This window comes from Pseudorasbora parva, chromosome 6, assembly GCF_024679245.1.
Source record: "Pseudorasbora parva isolate DD20220531a chromosome 6, ASM2467924v1, whole genome shotgun sequence".
In the NCBI taxonomy this organism is placed as follows: Eukaryota; Metazoa; Chordata; class Actinopteri; order Cypriniformes; family Gobionidae; genus Pseudorasbora; species Pseudorasbora parva.
The window spans coordinates 24,871,419-24,896,633 of NC_090177.1; the positions used below are offsets into that span (position 1 = coordinate 24,871,419).

Sequence of the window (25,215 nt, forward strand, 5' to 3'; positions counted from 1 at the left end):
GTATAAAGATATGAATACACATTTTTGACAGATTTTTCTTTTAAATTGTGCATTAGCTTATCTCCCCTGTACCTCACTCCTGTACATCTCAGCAAGCCAAGCATTTTCAGGTGTTTAGCCTACAGGAAGAAGGCCCTAAATTTGTAATGCTTGAATCCTCTGACTGCAAGTATGCATATGTTAATGCATTAGAATGTTTTTTCCATCACATCTTATCAAAGACGCCTCATGTTCATAGCCCATGAGTCTCTTAACCTGCATTACAATGAAAACGAAATGAGTTTCATCTCAGATGGGAAGGTTTCTATATAAATATATATAAATAAAAAGGGTGGAGTAGGCTAACTTAACTGTAACTATCATAACTGAGACAAGTATGAGCAAAGATCAGATATTTTTTTTCAATGAAATGTTACCAGCACACACACATAATAGCATATACATCACAAAACAACTACAGGACAAAAAACTTTATTATTAAATTGACAAACAATGTTACAGAACTCATTTTACTAAAGCAACATTCACTGTACAACATGGATACATGCTAACAGGTGAAAAGTCACGTGTCCGCCTCGTATTATTAAGACTAACCTGTCCACTTACGCCTGAATATCAATCTAGTGGAAATGAATTAGAAAAATTAACAACTTCTTCCATTGAAAGTTTCCCTTTTGGTAATTTCTGAATTGAAAATAAAAATAAAATTGCATGAAACATGAAATGTTCAGCGAATTAATGCGTCGTTTAAATTAAGCGTGCTCGTGCCTGTCATCTCAAACTTGCGGCGTTTCAGCCGTAAGGCTAGTGTAGGCTACGTAACAATATTGTGCTATAAAAACTCAAACCTGGAAACCGTTTAAATGTCGAATAGAACTGGAACGTGGATTATAAAACAAACCCACAAAGCAAACTTCGCATCCTTATTTCGGACCACCACGCCATGTACGTTAAACTTGTCACTTGAGGATTATTTAAAACACGAGACATGACGTCGCCATACAAACACTTACCTGTTTATAATACAGTGCGAGGGAAAACCCGCGTGGACTCCTCCTTCAGCACTGAACTGTGCATGTGAACAGGTGGACGGACGCGCAGCTCGCGAAAGGAGCTGCTTATGAGAGTCAAGCCTAAGGTAAGTTACAACTACTAACTTTGATTGATGTACTGTCACTTTACCGTTTATCTTATTTAAATAAGTTTAAACGTTGCAGTCAAACTCTTAACTTGGCTATATCGAAACTTGACAGACCCATAGTTTACATGAACTTATCATTTTATGTGCAATGCTGCGCATTTTCTGTTGTTTCTTTGTTTGGTTTTTGTTTTGTTTTTTGTTTTACTAATAAATGTATTTCCCGTCCTGTCACTGAGAGATAACTTGATTCATGTTTGTAAAAAAACGAGACGGATCGAGGGCTCGGATCGTCTCCATCAATCTAGTGTATAGACTCGTTTTGAAACCTCTTGCTCTGCGGATTGAAATCGAAAAGAACTCAGACGGAAAAAGAGATATTTAATCCAATATTTAAAATCATTTGTCATGTGGGTCTAGGTCCTTGAGAATTAGTTCAATTGCAGTAGCTAGCTATATTAAAAAGGGGGATTGACCAGACCATCATGGTCTGTTCTGTTGATTTTTTTTTTTTTAAAAACACAATGCAGAAAGATGGAATAAAGGAAATTCAGATATTTCCTTAAAAAACACATGGCTAAATACAGCTACACACCATAGTTAAAAACATTATAATATTTAATAACTTCTGAACATTGACTCTCCCTTTTCTCATGGTTTTTCAAAATAATTAACAAAAGTATACATTGAAAAAAAGTGCGTTGGAGTTACATGATTGAATTGTGTACATCGGCCCTTCATGAATCAATTGCGTTAAACAAACATAATAGGTTCATGTAACTTCAAAATCATGAAATTAATACATTTTAAGTGACTCAATTCAGTCGTTTCAAAGTGAATAGTATATATTAGACTCATGTCATGATTCAGACATACAAATTCATATATTCATTCATCCTTTTAAATGTTGTATAGTTTAATGTTACATAACTAAATTATAATACTGCACTAGCTAGCGAAACAATATTAGCTCCTTCAGCAAACATAATGACAGTAGTCGTATTAGTCCACAGCCTAAGCAAATGCTCCACTCTTCTCCACAATGGTAACCCCCTGTAACTAAAATTGTTCTAATAATTCCAACATAATTGAAAATTAAACTCTATAACATACAATCAAGCCTCTTCATTTAGTTATATGCAAATAATGCTGGGAACTAACAAGCCACGCCCAGTTTCAGTTTATGCAACACAATCATTCGTGTAACACAACATAAATGGATTAAGTTTGACTTCAAATTGACTTATATTTAAGTGGCTTGAACAAATCAATTAAGTTTGGGCAAAATTTATAACAATATGTGTTGCTTTAGCTCATTTTAATTAAGCAATTTGAACAAAAAAACGTTTTGTAATGTAATAGGGGCTCATTGTAACGGCCATTTCACACCGCAAGCGTGAGCGGTGCGTGAGCAGCGCATAATTTTTTCCGTCACCCATGTTAATTAATGAGTGTATTCACACCGGGAGCAGGAGCAGAACGTGAGCATCAAGCAGGAGCGTCGTGTGAGCAGCAGTGAAGCGGGGGGTTCGGCGGCGAGCCTATTTTTGCTGCGCTGCTGACGCTCAATTAAAGAGAGAGCACACTTTTGATGGACAAAATAAATATGATTTCACACAAAAGGTGCTCAAAATGCACACAAGAAGCACGTGTAGCGTGTTTTAGCAATAACTGGAGTATGTCAGAAAATAAAACGAAGAATAAAAAATATCTGTAGAAGATTTACCCATTTAAACTTGTTTTAATTATTCTACAGTCATTTGAAAGTAATTGCAGTAACAGTTTTGGCCACAATCTTACATACACTTCCTTTGTGCTGGCTCGGGTCTTCTGGTTAGATCAACATTAAAAAATGATCTCAACTGTTAAATAACAGATATAAGATTACAATAATATCAGATTTGTCTTATTCTAAATAAACACAAAAAACAGTGATGAAAAATAAACTTAAGTAAGAAATTTACTTTATCATATCTTCCAAAGATTTTGAAAAATTTGGCACTATTTTCTTCTCTAAATAATGTAGATATGGCAACTAGTAAATACACTAAAAATTTCATCACCATGGCATGTGTGGAAAGTTTAAAACCATGCACACTACAACTAACCCCGGTTAGGTTGTACCCCGAGCTCCCCTACATCCGCTTCAAACATATATCACAATATATCAACTACAAAGCATTTAATTGTATAATATCTGGAGTATCTAAGACCCCAAATGTAAGTAATGTAATATTCTGCACAGAGGAAATTTGATGCATGAGGTCAAGTTGAATTTTGGTTTCTTGGTTCCCAAAAAATTCATGAAAAAAATGCAGAGAATCAGTGTGCATATGATTGATTGTAGTGTTAAAATGTAAACTGAATCCTACCCTTGCACTCTTGGGAAAAGGGAATTTTATATATTGCATATTATCACCTGTAGAGACCTTCCATGTTGCCAAACATTTCTGCCATGCTTTATCCTGAAAGTAGGAAGAGCTCAGATCACTTTCTTTCTTTCAGCATTAGAAAATGCTGTGTTGATTTAAAATGCATTTGTTTCATTTTCAAACCTCTATGCATTTCTTTCCTCTGTGGAACATAAAAGAAGATATTTTAAGAAATGTCTTGATGTTTATTTTTATTTTTGGGCTTATAATGGAAGTCACCAAAACGGTTTGTTGACCAACATTCATAATTTCTTCTTTTGTGTTCTGCAAAAGAAAGAAACTCTTAAAGATTTGGAAAGGAGGACAGCATCTTTCCAACTTTCCAAATGTAGTTGGAGTTAATGAGTGTGTTGTCACATAATGATGTAATTCTTTTATTTTCATTCAAAACCATTGAAACATCAGACATATCAGTATGGTATTGACCTTGAAGTGGCTGTATGTGTGTCAAGTGTTTCACATTTCATTTGTCAATGCTGTGAAACCTGCATGCATGCTCTGATGGTGATTACAGAATGACAGATAATCTTTATAAGTGTGTTTTAATTAATATTAAAGAGATAGTTCATCCAAAAATAAATTCTGTCATTAATTACTCATCCTCACGTCATTCCAAACCTGTAAGTCTTTCGTTCATCTTCCGAACACAAGTGAAGATATTTTTGATTAAATTAACCACTTCTGTCAGGTCTATTAATTCAAGAACAAATAAAATTATTTAGGAGTTTCGCACTTTGACACTTGCGTTTCAGATCGTTAAAATAGGGCCCAATATCTCCGTTTGCATTGAACTTTCAGCGCGGTAATTTTGCAGATACTGTTTATGCTCAAATAGCAACATTACACACTAACTAAAGTTAAAAAAGTGAAATCACATGCAACCACTAATCAACTCACAGATCAGTTGTGGCAAACGGAAGCTCAAGCATGTTCGCGTGCGAGAACCAATGAGGTTCATTCTCGTGTTACACAGCACGTTTGAGCTTCTGCAAGAACCAATTTGATTTGTTCTCTCGCGTCAATTTTTGAGTGAACAAAAAAATCTAAGTCATTGGAAACGATCCCTTTTTCTGACTACAGCTTTAATCGGCTCCCTTTTGACCTTTAGCCTCATTGCTGTGGGTGACAGTGAACTTCCATTAGTCCTAGACCTCTAAGAGGGCTGCAGGTTCTTCACACCCTGTTATCTGGCCTGGTAGATACTGGTAAGTCAAGCAGCTGAAATGAATATGAATGTTAACAGATAGCTTTCTCCAGTTGTTATATAGCTAGTTGTGCATAGCAATGCCACCTGCAAATCCTCCCTCCCAAACACAGATACTCTTGAGATTAGTTTAAACACATGTTTTGGAAATACTAGATTACGTCTGAAGCCTCTGCAATAATTCGTCGCAGCTGTAGGAAAAGCTGTCAAAATATATTCTTCATATCTGTCTCTCATGATAGCTCCGCTGGCCATGGAGCCTTATTTAAAACGTCAGTTCTGTGATTGCTTGGGAATTTCAGGGTTTTGAAGCAGCAAATGAGCAATCTCATCAGTCAGTTGAGGTATTCTTTACTGCCAGACATGATGAAAGGATGATGGATCTAAAGTGTTGTGTATAAGACATAATAATTGGCAAATTCACACAGAATTTCTTTCTGGTGTGCTTTGATGTTTTTATAGTGAATTGCTATGAGTCACAATGCCATTACAAGCATATAGGGAATATATTAGTATGTAGTCGTCACCATCTTATGCATATAGCATGTTGTAGTGAAGAGAAGTATGGGTATTATGTACTAAAATAAAATGAAATAAAATTGTTTTGTCTGAATTCAGTTACCTGTGTAATTCTTCTAAGCCCTCTAAAACCTAACATGAACATACTTAACTGCGATTACAAATAATTACATATTTATACAAATTACTAATTTTTTGTTGTGTAAATGTTTACTTAAATACTTAAAATGTTAATATATAGAATTGTGTATTGGTTCCAATGGTTTGGAAAACACATATTCACTATTAACTATGAATTTTGGCTCAATAAACTAAATTTACTACTTATTAATAGTTAAAAGTTCATTCTTGTTGTTGTTGTATGGTTAAGTTTAGGTATGATGTAGGGTTAAGGGATGTACAATATGGTCATGCAGAATAAGATTAGCACATTAATATGTGTTGTATAATTGCCAATAAACAGCCAATATGTTAGTGTAGTGAGACTGAGAATTGGTCCCCGAACTAAAGTGTTCCACTACCCTATGTTGTGTCATGGGAATATGACTTCATAAATCTTACATCTTGATATGAAATGTGTAAACGACTTGATAAATTGTCTCATTCTGCGTTTGTAGTAATGTAGCTCTCTCTGGCATTCTGAGAGTAATGCAGGGAATTGTACAGTTCCGAAAACATCACTCGTCACTCTACTGAACATTTTGGGATGTCCCTCTTTGGAATGGCCCTCTTAGGAAGATCAGTTTTTTTCCCCCTCAATCTCTCATTCTTGGAGGGTCAAAGGTGATCATCATGTTCAACATGACGAATTCTTTAGCATGTAATTAGTTCTTTGATCATGCACATGCAGTATCTCCTCAGAACCCTGATGCGGCCTCAGGTTTCTTGTCATCCTGTATGCATGAAATAAAAGAAACTTGCTATATAGTTATATAGGCACAGCTTTGTCTTAGGGATCTCAGTTTTCTGGAATTTCCATAATCCATCATAATTGAATGGTCAGTTTTTTCAATAATGGTTAACTTGAACATTAACAAGCTTAATTAATAACTCAGAAGCTTCTGTATTTTTTCAATGGAACTTTTATCAAAAAGCTTTTCTATGCCACTAGTAGATTAATTCCTTATACTTAGCTGATTTTGATGTGATTGTTGTGATAATACATTAAACCCTGTCAGGATATTCAGGGATCAGGTCAAACACCATTGTAACTAAACTTTTAAAGATAAGCATGCAAAGATTAGAGAAAGAGCAGCTTTTGCATTGTGTTTATAGGAAAAATATACTATATTGCCAAAAGTATTGGGACACCCATCCAAATCATTGAACTCAGGTGTTCAAATCACGTCCATGGCCAAACGTGTATAAAATCAAGCACATAGGCATGTTCAAGCCTGATTCTATAAACATTTGTGAAAGAATGGGTTGCTCTCAGAAACTCAGTGAATTCAAGTATGGTACCGTGATAGGTTGCCATCTGTGCAATAAGTCTATTCGTGAAATTTCTTTACTACTAAATATTCCACTGTCAATTGTTAAAGGTATTATAACAAAGTGTAAGCAACTGGGAACAACAGCATCTCAGCCACAAAGTTGTAGGCCACATAAAATCACAGAGCGAGGTCAGCACATGGTGAGGCACACAGTGCACATAAGTAACTTTCGGCAGATTAAATAGCTACAGACATCCAAACTTGGTGTGGCTTTCGAATTAGCTCAAGAACAGTGCATAAAGGGCTTCATGGAATTGGTTTCCATGGCCGAGCAGCAGTATCCGAACCTCACATCACCAAGTGCAATGCAAAGCCATTGGACTCCAGAGCAGAAATGTGTTCTCTGAGGGACGAATCACACTTTTCTGTCTGGCAATCCGATGGAAAAGTCTGGGTTTAGCTGTCGACAGGAGAACAGTACTTTCCTGACTGCATTGTGCCAAGTGTAAAGTTTAGTGGAGGGGTTGTTTTTCATGGGTTTGGCTTAGCCCCTTAGTTCCAGTGAAAGGAACTCCTAATGCTTTAGTATACCAAGACATTTTGTACAATTTCATGCTCCCAACTTTATGCGAACAGTTAGTTTCCTGTTCCAACATGACTGTGCACCAGCGCACAAATCAAGGTCCATAAAGATATGGATGAGTTTGGTGCGAAGGAACTTTTGAGTCCTGACCTCAACCCGATAGATCACCTTTGGGATGAATTAGAGCAGAGACTGCGAGCCAGGCCTTCTCGTCCAACATCAGTGCCTGACCTCACAAATGTGCTTCTAGAAGAATGGTCAAAAATTCTCATAAAACATTCCTAAACCTTGTGGAAAACCTTCCCAGAAGAGTTGAAAGGATAGGCTTACTCTATATTAAACCCTACGGATTATGAATGGGGTGTCATTAAAGTTCATGTGCATGTAAAGGCAGATGTCCCAAAACTTTTGGCATTATAGTGTATGAGTTTCAAGCAACAAGACCTTTCAGTTTCCCGGACTGCCTGTATGGAAACATCACCAAATTTAACATTTTGTGTGCTTAAGTTTGTAGTTTTATCATTTTAGGATATTTTTGGATAAGCATAATTAGAAAATATGCATAATTCTAAAGTTTATGTATTGTGCTTTTTACAATGCATATTGTTACAAAGCAGCTTTACAGAAAATGCTTGTTTCAATGTTACAGTTCAAAATGTATCAGAGTGTAGTATTATAATGTCCAAATTACATATACAACTGTAATATATGTTTAATTAACATAATGTTCTCAGTTAAGCTAACACAACAAATTTATTAGCTAATTCCTTGATTGTTGATTTGGATAGTCATTGACCACTTAAATGTGCATTTGTGTGTGTTTAATGAGAAAAGGAAGTGTTAGGTTGTGCAATAGCTCTGTGACTGAATCTGAGCACAGGTTTTAAGTTTACATTTGGCTACTGTTTGGTCTTACTCCGGAAAAGCCAAAGGGAGGGAGCTCACGTGAGAGCACTCAGGTTGTCTGGTTAGAGATTAACCTTGGTAATAAATGGTCTTCAAAACCAGGTACAGTATCCACAGCCTGCTGTTCTGCATTCAATTCAATATCCTTCTCACAGCAATGTGATTATATACGTTAAGCAGGCATGCTCTTATGGATTATTTAAATATTTGAAGGTTGGAGGTGAACCACAAGGCCAAAGCTCAATGTCTTTTGAGCTGATTTCATCTCAGCCTGCTCTGGTGTTGTGGTAATACAGTTTGCAGATCACATGTGTACTGTGCTAACTTGTTTTATGCAGTTGTGTTAAGCATATCACAAAGACTGCTGGTGTAGTCTGGTTTGGACACACTTGGGGTTTGTCTGTACATGTCTCCCAGTCGTGTTTATGTTCATCCTAACAAGTACCATGTGATAATATTATTAATGTATTGATCAGTTTTTCCCTTTTTTTTTTCTTAAGTTGCAATGGATTCCACAATTATTGTTACTTGCACAAACCGATCATCCCATCCCAAACTCACAGCATTATTTTAGCCAATTTGCAACTCTACACAAAGAATTCAACTCAAATATTTGTAGCCTGCATGGTTTTACACAGCCAGACATAGCAAACATAAATGCCATGGAATGGAAAGCAGTCAAATCAGATATATCTGCGATCTCATGTCCCTACACACAACAATAAGTGAGTGTGTGCGTATATACAGTGATGAAAATAAGTATTTTTGAACACACTGCTATTTTGCTAGTTCTCTCACTTGGAAAGCATGGAGGGTTCTAAGATTGTCATCGTAGGTGCATGTGCACTGTGAGAGACATAATCTAAAAAAAAAATAATTCAAGTTCAATAATTCAAATAATTTCAAGTAATTGAAAGACCTGTTAGTCTTTAAAATGTCCAACAACACTCCATTTATTATCCTAAATTAGATGCACCTGTTTGAGGTCATTAGCTGCATAAGTACACCTGTCCACCCCATACGATCAGTAAGAACTACTAACATGGGCCAAGACCAAAGAGCTGTCCAAAGACACTAGAGACAAAATTGTACACCTCCGCAAGGCTGGAAAAGGCTACGGGGAAATTGCCAAGCAGCTTAGTGGAAAAAAGGTCCAATGTTGGAGCAATCATTAGAAAATGGAAGAAGCTAAACCTGACTGTCAATCTCCCTTGGACTGGGACTCCGCGACTCTGGAAGACTTGGATTAAGCTTTTCTCTGAGAAAAGAACGGCACTGAAGTCATTCTTAAGAAGGGAAGATGTTCTGAGTTTTGCCGACTGGATACGGCGAGAGTTTAATCTGTCAACTAGCTCTGCTTCACCTTCGTTGCTCTGGTTGGTTGTAACTCTATCCAATTGCATGCACGCCGTGCAGAGGGAGTTTGAAAGACAACCGTTTATCCCGCCCCTCGGATTGAGCCCTGTCAGTGATGAGTTTCCAGACCAAACATCTTGATGTGGGTCTGGCTTGTCAGGCTAGCAAACAAAGGCTACTTTACCAAATAATAACATTGATTTTCTCAGGTGTTCAAAAACTTATTTTTTAGCTGTATCATACAAATAAATAGTTAAAAAATCATAAATTGTGATTTCTGGATTTTTTTTTTAGATTATGTCTCTCATACATGCATTGTACATGCACCTACGATGACAATTTCAGACCCCTCCATGATTTCTGTGGGAGAACTTGCAAAATAGCAGTGTGTTCATATACTTATTTTCCTCACTGTATCTTTGTCAGCTCTTTTTTTTTTTTTTTTGACCAAAGCTGGTTCTAAAGCATCCTGTGGACTTTTTAGATTGTCACATTTAGTCATTTTAAGTGTTTTAAAACTAATAACCAGTCCTGCAGCTGACATTGCAAGCAGTAAATGTTCAGTTAGTGTATGCGTTTTTCTATATGAGTTGAGAAAAGGAAAGTAAATTAGGATTAGTGTGCGCTATGTTGCTTACCTAATACTGAATATGATGAATATGATGTCCATATAATTTCATATCATACCATTTCATATTCTTGAAGTCTGAATGTTTTTTGTTTATGTGATACCAAATCCACAAAGTGTTGCAAATGATTGATTTTGTGTTTTGTTCTGAATGTCACTGTTCTTAAATTTCAGTTTGATCTTTGTGAAGTTTAAACGTTTCATAAATCAGTTCTGTCTAATTGTCCCAGTAGTTACAACTCAATAATTGATTCAGTTCTGCTAAGTTCTTTAAATATTAGGCTTAGATGATTGATCTACTCTATTACCAGGTTAAATTTCTCTGAAACCCACCAGTAGACAGTAGAACTCCCCAGCAAACACGCCAGTGTGGGCTCACTGTGGGTAAGTGTGGGTTTTCTGTGGGACAGTGTGGGCAAGGGCAAGCCCTTTGGGGCCCCATGTGGGCTAACTGTGGGCAAGCCCACTGTTGGGCTTGCCCACAGAAAACCCACACGGGCCCCCAGTGGGTTAGCCCATGCGGGGCCCATAGCGGCTGTGCCCGTTTGGGCCCCGTTTGGGTTTAGTGTGGGCAACCCACCGTGGGTTTGCCCACAGAAAACCCACACGGGCCCCCAGTGGGTTAGCCCATGCGGGGCCCATAGCGGCTGTGCCCGTTTGGGCCCCGTTTGGGTTTAGTGTGGACAACCCACCGTGGGCTTGCCCACAGAAAACCCACACGGGCCCCCAGTGGGTTAGCCCATGCGGGGCCCATAGCGGATTTGCCCATTTGGGCCCCAACGAGGAATTAGTGTGGGCAACCCACTGTGGGCCTGCCCACAGAAAACCCAAACAGGCCTTGTGTGGGTTAACCCTTTTGGGCCCCCAAAAACCCTTTTGTGGGCTTGTTTGCAGAAAAAACACCACAGGACACAGCTATTCGGCTGTGTGCATTTATTAAAAAGCTTCCAACAGGATATGCACAGACAATTTGGAGAGAAGGTGCCCAAAATAAAAAAGGGCATCCAAATAAAATTTTAAAATTAATAAACCTTAACTAAAAGACATTTTTGAATATGGAAAGAAGAAGAAAAAAAATGAAAACAAAATGTCTTAATGAGTCATTCACTGAATCATTTAAAGGTGCCTTAGAATGAGTTGAAACAATATTTTAAATTGTTCTCTGATATCTATATATAGGGTATGTGACTTAATTAATGGTTAAAATTGTCCAGATACGGTCTTACAGGGTTACTTCACCGATTAGCATATGGCTTTGTATTAGTAGAAACCCTGGAGTACATTCGAATGATCGTGCTCCTGCTGCGTTTGTGCAGTGACACTCTCTCAGCGGCTAAATCACATTATACTGAACAGACACGTTCAGTTTTTAATTGTAGTGTCTGTTAACTGAACTGATTTTATGAATATGAACGTATATAATATATAATAGTAATAATTTATATTGCTAAGGGTGTTGTGCAGAGAACCATTGGGTGAAGCATGAATAAAACAGCTTTGACCAATCAGAATCAAGATTTGGAGCAAACCGTTCGAGGTTTGAATCCTTTGTGGAAGGAAGTTCTTCACAAAAGAGTGTTTTTAAAAGAGTGATGAATTGAGGAATCAACTTTCCCTTGAGCTTTTGATATATAAGAGGTCATGGTAATATAAGAATATCCTCTCAGTTTTAGAGCTGAAAACTTTCTTGTTAGTCAAAGAAAAGCTTTTAAAGACACCAAGGCAAGGCAAGTTTATTTATATAGCACATTTCATACACAATGGCAATTCAAAGGGCTTTACATAGAAATGAATTAAAATATGGATAACAAATGCATAAGAAAAAGAATACAATGTGTAAAAATAAAAATAGAAACAGTTGTAAAGAGAATAAATAAAATAAAATGAAAATCCAAATAGACAAATCTTTGTTTGTGTTTAAGTGCTATAATTGGGTCCCTGGCCCATATGAAAACCCAGAATCAGGACAACCCAGTAGCTTTGTTTTGGCCTCTTTCTAAAGCATGTGCAAAAATTACCGCCTCTTAATCTGCACGTTTTCCCCCACGGCGGCACTGACGGACTGTCCAGTATTAGCATATTTTCCGCCCTCAGCCAGTTCTACTTCCGCCGTTGTCTCTGCGCTCGAGCAGCTGAGGCCTACTGTAAAAAATAAAAACGGAAAATGTACAGGTAATTTTCTGCCAGTAATTTCACAGAAATTTCCGTTAACCCTTAAAACACAAACTAATGCAGTGTGTAATTCAAAATACAGTAAAACACTTTTTTAAAAAACTACGGGAAATTACTTCATATTTGTACAGTAGGCCTACATTGTGCCCTATTTTTACGAAAAAAATTGTACATTTTCTTATAAGCAATGCAGATTCACTGCCTGAACTCTGAACGAGGGCAGATCAAGGCAGGTTTTGACAAAAAGTTATAAGTATGTTTCAGCTTATAGTCTGTGAAAAGAGACCCAGCAAACACGCCAGTGTGGGCTCACTGTGGGTAAGTGTGGGTTTTCTGTGGGACAGTGTGGGCAAGGGCAAGCCCTTTGGGGCCCCATGTGGGCTAACTGTGGGCAAGCCCACTGTTGGGCTTGCCCACAGAAAACCCACACGGGCCCCCAGTGGGTTAGCCCATGCGGGGCCCATAGCGGCTGTGCCCGTTTGGGCCCCGTTTGGGTTTAGTGTGGGCAACCCACCGTGGGTTTGTATTAGTAGAAACCCTGGAGTACATTCGAATGATCGTGCTCCTGCTGCGTTTGTGCAGTGACACTCTCTCAGCGGCTAAATCACATTATACTGAACAGACACGTTCAGTTTTTAATTGTAGTGTCTGTTAACTGAACTGATTTTATGAATATGAACGTGGTGGGAAAGTGATCCAGTGATTCGGTAGCGGTGGCTTTGGGAGTGGCCTCATAGGGCAGCGAAGCATTCTGGGAATTGTTGTCTTTCATCCCGTCTTTTCTCAGTCTAAAAAGCACCAAATTCAAAAATAATTTCACATTTCTACTACATTAATGACCCAGTTTAAATACAGATTCATCTTCCCAGCGCTGAAGTAACCCTTTAAGTCCCTCCTGCGCTCTTTCTTTCTTTCTTTCTTTCTTTCTTTCTTTCTTTCTTTCTTTCTTTCTTTCTTTCTTTCTTTCTTTCTTTCTTTCTTTCTTTCTTTCTTTCTTTCTTTCTTTCTTTCTTTATTAAGATCCCCATTAGCTCCTGGCATGCCAGTTGCTATTCTTCCTGGGGTCTCCTCAAATTCATCACATACAGTATATATTTTGTACACACATATCTATACATGACATACACACACACGCTCACACACACACACACACTGACATGAAAGCTCTATGCACCCTGATATACATAATACATATAAGAAAAAAATAAATAAATACACATATACATACATAAACAGCTCATCAAAAACAAAAACAAAACCAACCCAATAAATCAAACACTCTAACCATAACATTAATATTATTATTAGTAAACATTATCATTCTCACTATTATTACTATTATATCATTGCCATTACCACTATTCTTATTAGTATCACCATCCTTATCATTAACATAGCAACAATAATCATCACAGAAATAAAATCCTAAACCATCACTCATGCTCCTTATTGTGTAAAAAGGAAAATCTTTAACTTTTTTTGAAATAGCTTTTTATTATTTTCAAACAACAAAAATACGGGCAATGCATTCCATGCAACCATGGCTCGATAGACAGCAGTACGCTGTATTTGATTAGTTCTGCAAATAGGCAGCAAACTTCTTGTGTTAATGCTTTGTCGTGTTCCATAATTATGAGTATCTATAAAAAAATTCATTTTGTAATAAATTATTTCAGGAATTTTGGTTGTAATGACATTTCTAACGAATGTTAGTAAATAATACTTAAGTCTTCCTTTAACAGTTAACCAGGCCAATTCATTATGCATTATCATAACATTGGTTCTGTATGGGCAGCCCAGAACTATTCGTGCTGCTTTATTCTGAGCGATCTGTAATCTGTATAAATTAGTTTCGTTTGTGTTTGACCAAACAACAGATGCATAATCCAACTGGGAAAGTACTAATGACTGAACAAGTTGTTTGGTCAACCATTGTGGAATACATTTCCTACAGTGTCTGATCATACCCATACTCCGACCCATGCTCTGCAACACTTGACTTATGTGACTTCCCCATGTCATCTTTGAATCTACTATAACACCTAATAATTTAATTACCTCAACTTGTGGAACTACAGTCGCTTCCAATGTCAAATGTAATTTAGATGTTGTTTTTAACATATATTGTGATCCTAGTAACATACATTTTGTTTTTTCAGGATTAATTTTTAATTTATTTTCTTGAATCCATTTTTTTTTTTTTTTTTTTTTTTTTTTTTTACTGCACTTAAGATCTAAAAAAAACCCACTATGATTTGCATTGTTTTAACAACGCGATCCCTTAAAAATTAAAAAAAAAAAAAAATCGTACTTTCAAAAGCCTTTTATTTTTTTATTGAATATCGATGTTTGGCCTTAAATTATCAGTTCCAGTTGGTGGTAAAAATCTGGCTGGCTATATAATAATATAAAACAAACAATCTATCAACCTAGTTAATTTTGAATGCTGCATATAATGAATAAAATCATAGGCTTTTAATTTATTTGTGAAGCTCAGCGGTACAGAGCTCTGCGTCATATTTTGTTTGGAACTATTTTTTGCGGAAGAATCATCACTGCGCCATGCGCACCTGAGAGTGACTCACCGCCAACGGTCAAATTGGATCTGCCTTCTTCTGACGGATTTCTCCTGACTCTGAGGTGAGTTTTAATTGTAAATTGTATTATATTTGGTATTTAACAGTAACGTTACCTATTTTCCACAGTGTGTGTTCGTCTGGGATTGTATTTTAGTATGTTTTTGTTAATCCAGATCATTAGTTATGTTTTGTTTAACGTTGCTTAGCTTAAACTCGATTTAGTTTAAATAAATAGGCTAAATATTGGTTAGTCCTTTTCACCCGTTTTCCCTATTCTGTATGTTATACATCGGTTAGCCACAGTAAACTGCTCAAGTCTGATGAAAAAGTTCGTTATATAACTTATCATAACGGCTGTGCTCGTAGCACACGCCCTAGCAAGTGCAGAGGAGAAAGACAGTTAGAAATATACGAAGCTGGGACATATCACGATTTTTGTTTGTGGACTATTAAAATGTCTCCACGGTTTGCTTTTGAAGAAATATCTAATACAGCATTTTATCATTTTTAGTTCTGGCGCCTCCCTCTCAACATTGTCCAAGGACGTTTTCACCACATATATCTCGGTAAGTTATACTCCGGGACACTGCAATTCACAAATGTTCATTATTTACATGTGCTTTAACCTCTTAACATATGCCACTATTTTTCTATATTCATAAATCTGGTCTTATTTTAAATGTAACACTTTTAAATTTATATAACCCATGAGTCATAATAACTCAAACTAACAGTATGGGAACAAAACAAGGTCAAATTTACATGTAAGTGACAAGTAAGTTGAAATTCACTTAGGTAAAATGTATGAGACTTTAATGTTAAAGGCGACTGAAAACCTAAGTTGGTCAGGTGTGTGCGTAAACTAGCAGGCACGCGGGAGTCATGGAAACGTGAGCACCAGTAGTATTCACCAAAGCTGCATACTGCGTACATGATGTACATGATACATCTAAGCTGTATGTCGATGTCCTGACACACACACACGACAAGAAGGAAGAGAACGCGCTGTATGTCAGTGTCCTGACACACACACACGAAAGAAAAGAACGCGCTTTATGTCGATGTCCTGACACACACACACGCTACAAGACAGAGGAGATTGTATGTCGATGTCCTGACACACACACACGACAAGATGGAAGAGAACGCGCTGTATGTCAGTGTCCTGACACACACACACACACACACACACAAAAGAAAAGAACGCGCTTTATGTCGATGTCCTGACACACACACACACGCTACAAGACAGAGGAGATCGTATGTCGATGTCCTGTCTGCGTCTCAATCAGATCCCTAAGTTAGTTGCGCCAGTCTCGTGCACTCAGAGTTCTCTGTCGCTCTTGAACAAACCACAGAAACACAGGGAATGGAATGCTGTCAAAATGTCAGTTTTGTTGAGTAGGATTCTTAAAATAGTTAAATAACGTCTTAAATGAACGTGAGAAAATGAGATGCGCGTGACTGCGCGTTAGATCCGCATCATGTTCGGCGGTGGCCGATTTTAAAGGGACAGTTACACTGATGAACAAAGAAATAACGGGAAAAGAGAAAAGATGATTAATCTACATTTACATTTTACATTTACGCATTTGGCAGACGCTTTTATCCAAAGCGACTTACATTGCATTCAAGGTACACGTTTTACATTTTTGTCAATTCTTGCTTTCCCTGGGAACCGAACCCATGACCTTGGCATTGTTAGCGCCATGCTCTACTCATTGAGCTACAGGAAAGCCATCTATATTTAATGTATTATTTATGCAGTTAAGAAAGCTGTTTGATAACTATTAAATTTCTGTATATGTCTAACAGGGAAGCCAAGTAATTTTTTTTTATTTTTTTTAAACCTAATAAATGTTGAAATTGGGAAGCTTTCATTTATGCTGTAATGTAACGTCATTAATGTTTCATAGAGACATTGGTGTCAGTTATACTGGCCTTCATTCATAAAAAGATGCCATTACAACACATTTAAAATATGCTGTCTTTAAATTGTTTCTACATTAATTTGGAGAGTAACTGAAATTATTACAATATTAAAAACTCCACAAATATTAAAGTTAAGTTTATTATTTTCTAATCTAAAAAGATACATAGAATTCCTTATTTGGTTCAAATGAGGGATTTTTTTTTAATTTCTTGTACCCCCGCTCCTTTCAGCCAAGTCCACCTGATGCAGAAGTTGAGAGTGAGATCAAGGTATGGCTGCGGAATTCAAGAGACCGAGCGGGTGGACGAAAGGAGCGCCACCACCGTCTGCTGGCTAGCCGAGAGACCTCGGGGGAAGAGTGAGCTTTGCCAATGAATAGTTTAGTTTTCAAACTATGGGTCCGGGGACCCCCAGGGGGCCGCAAAGGCGTGACATGTGATCCGTGGAAAAGTATAGAGAAAAAACATTTAAAAAATAAGATTTAAAGGTCCCGTTCTTCGCGTGTTTTGAAGCTTTGATTATGTTTACATTGCAGTGTACAATATAACATGAGTTCATGTTTCGCATGTAAAAAAACACAGTATTTTTTCACACAATTTACTTATCTGTACAGCGCTGTTTCCTCTGTCCTAAAAGCGGCCTGATGATTTCCTTGTTCTATGAAGTCCCTCCTTCAGAAACACGTAGCGAGTTCTGATTGGGCCAGCGGAGGGTTAGTCAGCAAACGGTTCTAGTGATGTCATTACATCCCTGCACTTCCTGCTGTAGTCCAAACCGCCCATTCGCTGTAGGCTTTGAAAGGGAACTTCTGTTAAATAAAATATCTTGCTTGGCATTGAACTTTGAGCTTTATAAGTTTACAGGTATTATTTATGCTCCAACAGCAACAATACACACTAACTAAAGTTTGAAAGATGGAATCGCGAAGAAAGGGACCTTTAAATAAAAAAATGATTGCAAATAAAGTAAATAAATGAGATTCAAATATATGTGGAAAAGCCTCTATGAATTGTATAATAATAAAATAAATAAATTATAAATAAATGAGAATAAAATATATGTGGAAAAACCTGTGAATATTAAAGTAATAATAACATAAATTAATGATTGTAAATAAATGAGATTAATATTCACAGAGTTTTTCCACGTATATATTTTAATCTCATTTATTTACAATCATTTATTTAATTATTATTTAATATTCACAGAGGTTTTTCCACATATATTTTAAAGTAATAATAATTAAATAAATAAATGATTGTAAATAAATGAGATTAAAATATATGAAGAAAAACCTCTGTGAATATTAATCTCATTTATTTAAAATCATTCATTTATTTTATTATTACTTTAATATTCACAGGTTTTTCCACATATATTTTAAAGTAATAATAATTAAATAATTAAATGATTGTAAATAAATGAGATTAAAATATATGTGAAAAAAACCTCTGTGAATATTAAAATAATAAAATACATAAATGGCTGACTGTAAATAAAACAAATAAATGAAATTAAATATGTGGAAAACCTAAAGTAAATCTGAATATTAAAATAATAATAATACAATTAATAAATAAATTAGCTTAAAAACCTGCAAGTTTAATTAAATTTAATTAAAAACATTAAATTGAATAAATAAATTTGATAAAAATACATGATTACTTTTATTATTGTTCTATTAAATTAATGATGAATGTAAATGAATAAAAATTGGACTTAAATATACAAATAAATTATGCAATTAACAGTATATTCTTATAATGAGTTGAATCATAATAATAAAGTAACTTGATATAAACTAATGTTAGATATATAATAGTAATAGTACATTTTTAGTGTATTAATGGGGTGTTACGTTGTAAAAGAAAGATGTCTTAACTCTCAGGATGGGGGTCCCTCGCACGAGTATGTTCATATTTGGGGGTCCATGGCAAGTTTGAAAAGCACATTTTCAGCTGAGATCAAAGACACATAATACATAAACAACACATAATTTTGTTGTTGTTTATTTGTATTATTTTTATATTTGTATATAACGTTCCCTGTCAGAGTGTTACATTTGCTGTATTGACATGAATTGAACTTTTTCTAATGATTTTATGAGCTATTTTTGTATTTAATAAATCCATTGATTTGAAATCCCTTTGACTACTGTACATTTTTTACAATACAGACATTAGTAATATGGTTTATGCATCCATTTCAGGTGTATAATATAAGTATATATAGTGAAACAGTTTTATTGTTGTAGCTAATATAGTGCCAGCCCTGTGTGGGCCTAGTGAGGGCTTCCTGTGGGGCTAAGTGAGGGCTGCCCGCGCAGGACCAGCGCTTAATAGTGCGGGCCTAGTGAGGGCTTTCTGGGGGCTAAGTGAGGGCTGCCCGCGCAGGGCCAGTGCTAAGGGGCCAACGTTTTGCCAATAAGCAAATTCTCTGGGGCCCTGCACGGGCAGCCTCCTGGGGGCCCTTAGGCTAGCCCTAAGTGGGCCCTTAAAGGACCAGTGCAGGCTTGTTTGCAGGGTAGCCCACAGTCAGCTCACTGTGGGCCCACATAGGCCAGCCCACACTTTGGGCTGTCCCACTGGGGCCAACATGGGCCCCACAAGTGCCTCGCATTTCGCGCCCATGTGGGGCCCACAGTGGGCTGCCCGTGATGGCCCCATATGGGCCAGCCCACAGTCAACCCACACTTTGGGCTGTCCCACTGGGGCCCCACATGGGCCCCACAATGTGGGCCCCACACGTACCCCGCATTTCATGCCCATGTGGGGCCCAAAGTGGGCTGCCCGTAATGGCCCCATATGGGCCAGCCCACAGTCAACCCACACTTTGGGCTGCCCCACTGGGGCCCCACATGGGCCCCACAATGTGGGCCCCACACGTGCCCCGCATTTCACGCCGGTATCTGGGCCCACAGTGGGCTGCCCGCAGTGGCCCCATGTGGGCCCCAAAGGAGCATGTTTGCTGGGTCATAGACTGAGATATCAGAAGTTTTGTAGTACCCGCCTTGTTCAGTCTTTCGTTTGCTGAGGGCTTTTTATCTGACAGAAGAGCCCTCAGCAGCATATCTATTTTCTGATACGATAAGGTGTGAGAAAAACAGTCAAATACTGCAGTTCATTCAAGTAATGTTGGCGTCAAATTATTTACTCTAGTACAAAATAAATAAATGAATGAATTACTTCTCCAGACATTTTCTTAATACATGTTTCAATAAGTTACCGATAACCATCATAACAAAGCAATTGAGATGGTGTGATGGCATTCCACTCTCACCTAGGGCTGGGCGATATGACGAAATATATCGTCTGGACGATAGAAAATGTCTATCGTTTTATATATGGCTCTATCGCTTACGCCACGATAAGGCGTTTATGGCAGAATTTTACGTCAAGATGCACCTCACGCCACGGCATGCCCATGCAATACATAAACGCGCTCCCTCTCTCTCGCTCTCTCACTCACACACACACACACACGCGCGCTGCAGCCTCCCTTCCACTCACGTCACTTTTTTAAAATCCCCCACAGCGCGAAACACGAGTCCCGCAAACGCGCCGCAGAGGAGCTTGTTTGTAATCAGAGGACAAATGGCTCATTAGTTTCGAAATGGTTTTGGTACAAGGTGATCGCGTTGAAAATAAAGGCGTTTGTCCAGCGTTAGAAGCTCATTTGAATCATTGCCGCGGCTCATTTAAGAAAATGACAGCTCCGAAGAGACGCCGCTTTAGTTTGAGGTAACGTTACTGCTAACAATAATAAAGAAAGACGATCAACACCTTATTTGTTACCACTGAAATGAAGATGTAATATATTTCCAAATGTAAGCCTATCTTAAGCGAAATGCACGCTTCATACTGTCGTCTGCTCTGGCTCTAACCTCGAGGGTTTACTTTTTGCAAACCTTGTGAGCGCGCAAACGCTGTGACCTCGCGCCAAATGTTTTTATTGGTTTATTAAGTACAAACTGGCGAGTTATGAAAAATTGAGTGCGAGGGATATGTTCAATCACACAAAAAGATTTTGGAATGAGACGGCCAACTGTAGTAGCGTTTAGTCCACTGTCTATAATAGCCTAATTTAGAGATCACTTTTTTATTTATTTTAACCAACAACTTTGATCGGTTAACGTTGATACGGTCAGCCATCGGTCAAACGGTCATCGGTAAACATCCCTAGGCAGGTGTTAACTTTACTGACAGTCTTGCTTTAAAAAAAGGTTCTAAATAAAATAAAAATGTAGTCCATACTACCTTTATTTGTTTTGTATATCATTTCAAACTGCATTTCCACATTGCAATTTTGTATAGACTATTCATAAACTGAATTAATAGAAAGGTTGCTATATCGTTATGTATATCGTTATCGGGATATCAAATGAGCTATATCGGGATATGAAATTTTGGCCATATCGCCCAGCCCTACTCTCACCTATCTCTGGGAATAGATGGTTTACCACGTTTCACACCCATCTGCACTTGTTCATGAGTCACTCATCCGCAGTGTGAGTGCAAATTTGTAGTCTTTGTCTTCATGTGGTCAGGTTGGCCTTCACTCTGCTGATGTTTGCAGATAAAGTCATTTAGCTGCTGTCTTAAAGGGATAGTTCACCCCAAAATGAAAGCTATCTCATTGCCATTCCAAGTGTATGACATTCTTCTTTCAGACATAGTGTAAGCATTTTGAACTGTGAGAGGCGTTACACTTCCTACGTAGGTTTAACTCCGAGTTTATTTGTCTGAAAGAAGAATGTCAAATACACTTAGGATGACTTGAGGGTGAGTAAATTATGGGATACATTTTTCATTTTTGGGTGAACTTTCCCTTTAAAAGCTCCCTTTATTTCCCTTTAAAAGCTTTAAGAGTTGCTAACTCAGATATGCTGGCAGCCTATTGAACGCTGAAGACCAGAGCCAGTTTAGTCTCTTTATTTACTGTGTGTAAGTATTTTAATATGTTATTGTTATAAATTTAATATTGATCTCTGTAATATTTAATTTGGGTTAGTAACGTAAACATTTGGTACAGAATTTAGTGTACTGACCATGTCAATCAATCAATCAATCAACTTTATTTATATAGCGCTTTTACAATCACGATTGTGTCAAAGCAGCTTCACAGTGTCAAACAGGATAATATTGCGACAAAATTAGATTTGGCTGTACAGTCGTACTGGAGAAAACAGTGATGTTATCAGCTTATTTTAATTTATCATATAGCGACAATGTTGGCAGATCAGTATTATAGTTTATAGAATTAAATAAGACCTAATTCATATATTTTATTTGTATAATAAGTTGAATAACTTTAATCATATTTTTAGTGTCCCCAACTGAGCAAGCCAAGCCAAAGGCGACAGTGGCAAGGAACCAAAACTCCATCGGGGCATGATGGAGAAAAATAAACCTTGGGAGAAACCAGACTCAGTCGGGGTGCCAGTTCTCCTCTGGCCTATTAACACACCGTGTAAGATTATTATTCTGGCAACCTTACAGGTCGGAAATCATATTAGATCGGATTATTCAACATTTTCAGGGTATCACGGAAGAGACAGATTTATTTAGGATGGGGCGTCAATTGCACAAGAGTATGAATACATGAAAGATCGGAATTATTGCGCCGAAGACGGGTTTTGAGCATGTCGTGCCAGTGAGGCAAATTCGGAGGAGACACCATTTGACACGGCTCAGCAGACACTCCAGGATGCGTTGGTCATGTCCAGGCAGGTCCACCATCCGATCCGGACAGGGCCCAGATCCGGGATAAACCTCGGGATAAACAGAGAGACTAACATTAGCGTAGATGTCACTCTTTTTATGATGTAACGAGTACATCAGGTGTTATGGGAAGTGTTCCCGGTTCCGGCTGACCTAGTTAATGCAGCCTAACAATCAGTCAATTGAATTCACAAAGATGTCACAAAGTCACAAATGTCACAAAGATATCACCTGCTGGCTACTTGCAAGTTACGTCAAAATTGATAGCCTAGGAAGCATCAAACATTGAATTGCTTTCCAACAAAAGTGTGTTTCATGGAGTTACATTAGTTAAAATGAAAATAATCTGATATTTATAAGATTTTTTTATTTTTCATTTTATTGTGGTAGCACAACAAGAAAAAGTAATGATATATAATTATGTGTATAATTATCTTTTTTATAGTAGGCTACACCAAGAAGACACGTTTGCTAGTGATCAGAATCAGCCAACGAAACAAATCTGGAGGCCCATTTATTTCTATATTTACTTATTTATTTTTATAAGAAGTAAAATAGCTTAGGTAGTGGTCTGAATGGGCATAGATGGATAGAGGGTAGAGGGTGTGTGTGGTCAGAGAAAGCCAAAGCATCACTGCCCTCCCCTCTGTACCCCTTAACCAGCTCAACGCCCCCCTAAAGAATGGTTCAGTGCATTCCGTCAGCCTGGAGACCGGCTCCCCCTTTCAAACAGTGGCTTTCAGAGTGACAGCTGCATTTGAATAAGAATCATTCTCCATTCACCCCATTGCTGCGCTGAGGGTGGGGGGGACCGTTTTCCGTCCACTCTGATTGGCTTAAGCCGTTCCTTCTGTTTTTGTCTGGAAAGGCCAGTTGTGCCTCTAAAGTTTTTTTTTTTTTTTTTTGGTTCTTAACTTTACACATTCACACATTTTTACACACCCCACATCTCACACACAACCAGTCTTTCTCTTGTTGTGCCTCCAAGGGAGCCTTTCTCAGAGGATATTTATCAACTTTTGTGGTTGCGTGAGTACTATATTGTTCTTGTATTTTGCATATAATGCTTTAGATAAAGAATCAGAGACTCTGCAGTGCTTTGGTTGGTCTACACAGATGCAGGTGATGTGCAGGTCATGCTGGTTTTATCTGTTGTTTTGCCAGCCAGTTTTGAAATCCTGTCTTCATCCTGCTATTCAGTTTTATCTGTCTTTTGTCCTTCTTTGATTTAACAGTGTCATCATGATGTACTGTTTATCCACGAGGCATCACATCTTAGTGTCCTCCTGGTATGGTCTAGACTGATTTTAAGGACTTTGACATTTGATTTAATGTCCCATATGTCCCATAATTCTTTCATTTCAGATTTTTTAAGGGGTTTAAAATCATAAAATTATGTAAATAGTTTTTTTTTCAATTACTTGAGTTTTTATAGAAGGTTTTAAGTTAGCATTAAATTAGCTCCATGTCTAAACTCTGTGTATTGTAGCCTGTTTATTGACTGATATAACATCAGTGAAACAGTTTGTTCTCTATATAAGTTGAGTGAGTGTGAAAGGATTTAGTGGCAGTGAAATATGGAGTGGAAGCTGTGTGGGAAATGGAGGCTGTGGCATTGTGTGGTGGAGCTGACCTGTCACTCCTCTCACCAGCACACTGAAGAGGCTGCAGCCGGGGGCCCGATGCTCCTCTCTTGAGCTCACACTCATGGTCCCACCAGACAAAAGCTGCATAGCTTCACTCTCACCTCCTTATGCTTACCTAGCTTTAAATCTTTAATATTCATTTGGTGAAATGTCTAGTGCTCTAATATATTCAACATATAATACTGCGGAGACATAGAAGAGTGGGCAAGTGCTCAGACATATGATGTGGTTGTGCTTCGGGCGACCCGAGTCCCTGTCCCCTCTCTCCTCTCCTCTTCCTGTCTGTCCTATTAAAGTAAAGGCAAAAAGCCCTAAAAATATAACTTTAGAATGTATATAAATACAGCTTTTTCTTATTTATCTTTGTATTTCAGGCCTCTGAAAATCAGCTGCTCATGTTCGTTTGATAGCCCATGATGAAGGCCAAGTATTTCAGTGTTCTGCTTCTGGGTAAGTCACAAATTAAAATGAATGGATTTGTGCATAAACTAGAGTATGGTGGTCATACCTGTCAAGAGTTAGTTCACCCAAAAATTAACTCAACCTCAAGTTGCTCCAAACCTATTTGTTTTTCTTTCTTTTCTTTCCGGAACACAGGAAGCTATTTTAAAGAATGTGGGTAACCAAACAGTTGAGAGTTAACCAACTGGTAGTCATTGACTTCCATAGTATGCAAAATACTATGGAAGTCCATGGCTACCGTCCTTCTTTGACTACCCACGTTCTTCAAAATATGTTCTACTCTGTGTTCAGCAGAAGAAAGGAAAATGTTTGGAACTACATGATGGTGAGCAAATGATGACAGAATTTTCATTTCGGGTAAACTATACCTTTAAGGGGATCATAAAACGACTGAGGACAACACATACAATCTCATGTCATTATCAAAGACTGACTCTCCAATGAGGTAAGCAGGGGATAAGCTTCTTAAACAAAGTGAAGTTCAAACACACAGACCCCCACCTG

General features: G+C 37.7%; 1 protein-coding gene across 2 annotated transcripts in view; it reads left to right on the forward strand.

The window, feature by feature from the left end:
* The first annotated feature begins 1,052 nt into the window (after positions 1-1,052).
* The window catches only part of lamb2l (laminin, beta 2-like), a 58,329-nt gene continuing 34,166 nt past the window's right edge, over positions 1,053-25,215 (forward strand). The window contains exons 1-2 of one of the 2 annotated variants that reach the window (XM_067446396.1): positions 1,053-1,138; positions 24,624-24,699. In XM_067446396.1, coding sequence (XP_067302497.1) covers positions 24,663-24,699 — 37 coding nt within the window. In that variant the 5' untranslated portion in view covers positions 1,053-1,138; positions 24,624-24,662. Of the gene's footprint in view, positions 1,139-23,518; positions 23,633-24,623; positions 24,700-25,215 lie in introns of those variants that run through there. The other variant, XM_067446395.1, reaches the window with a different exon arrangement.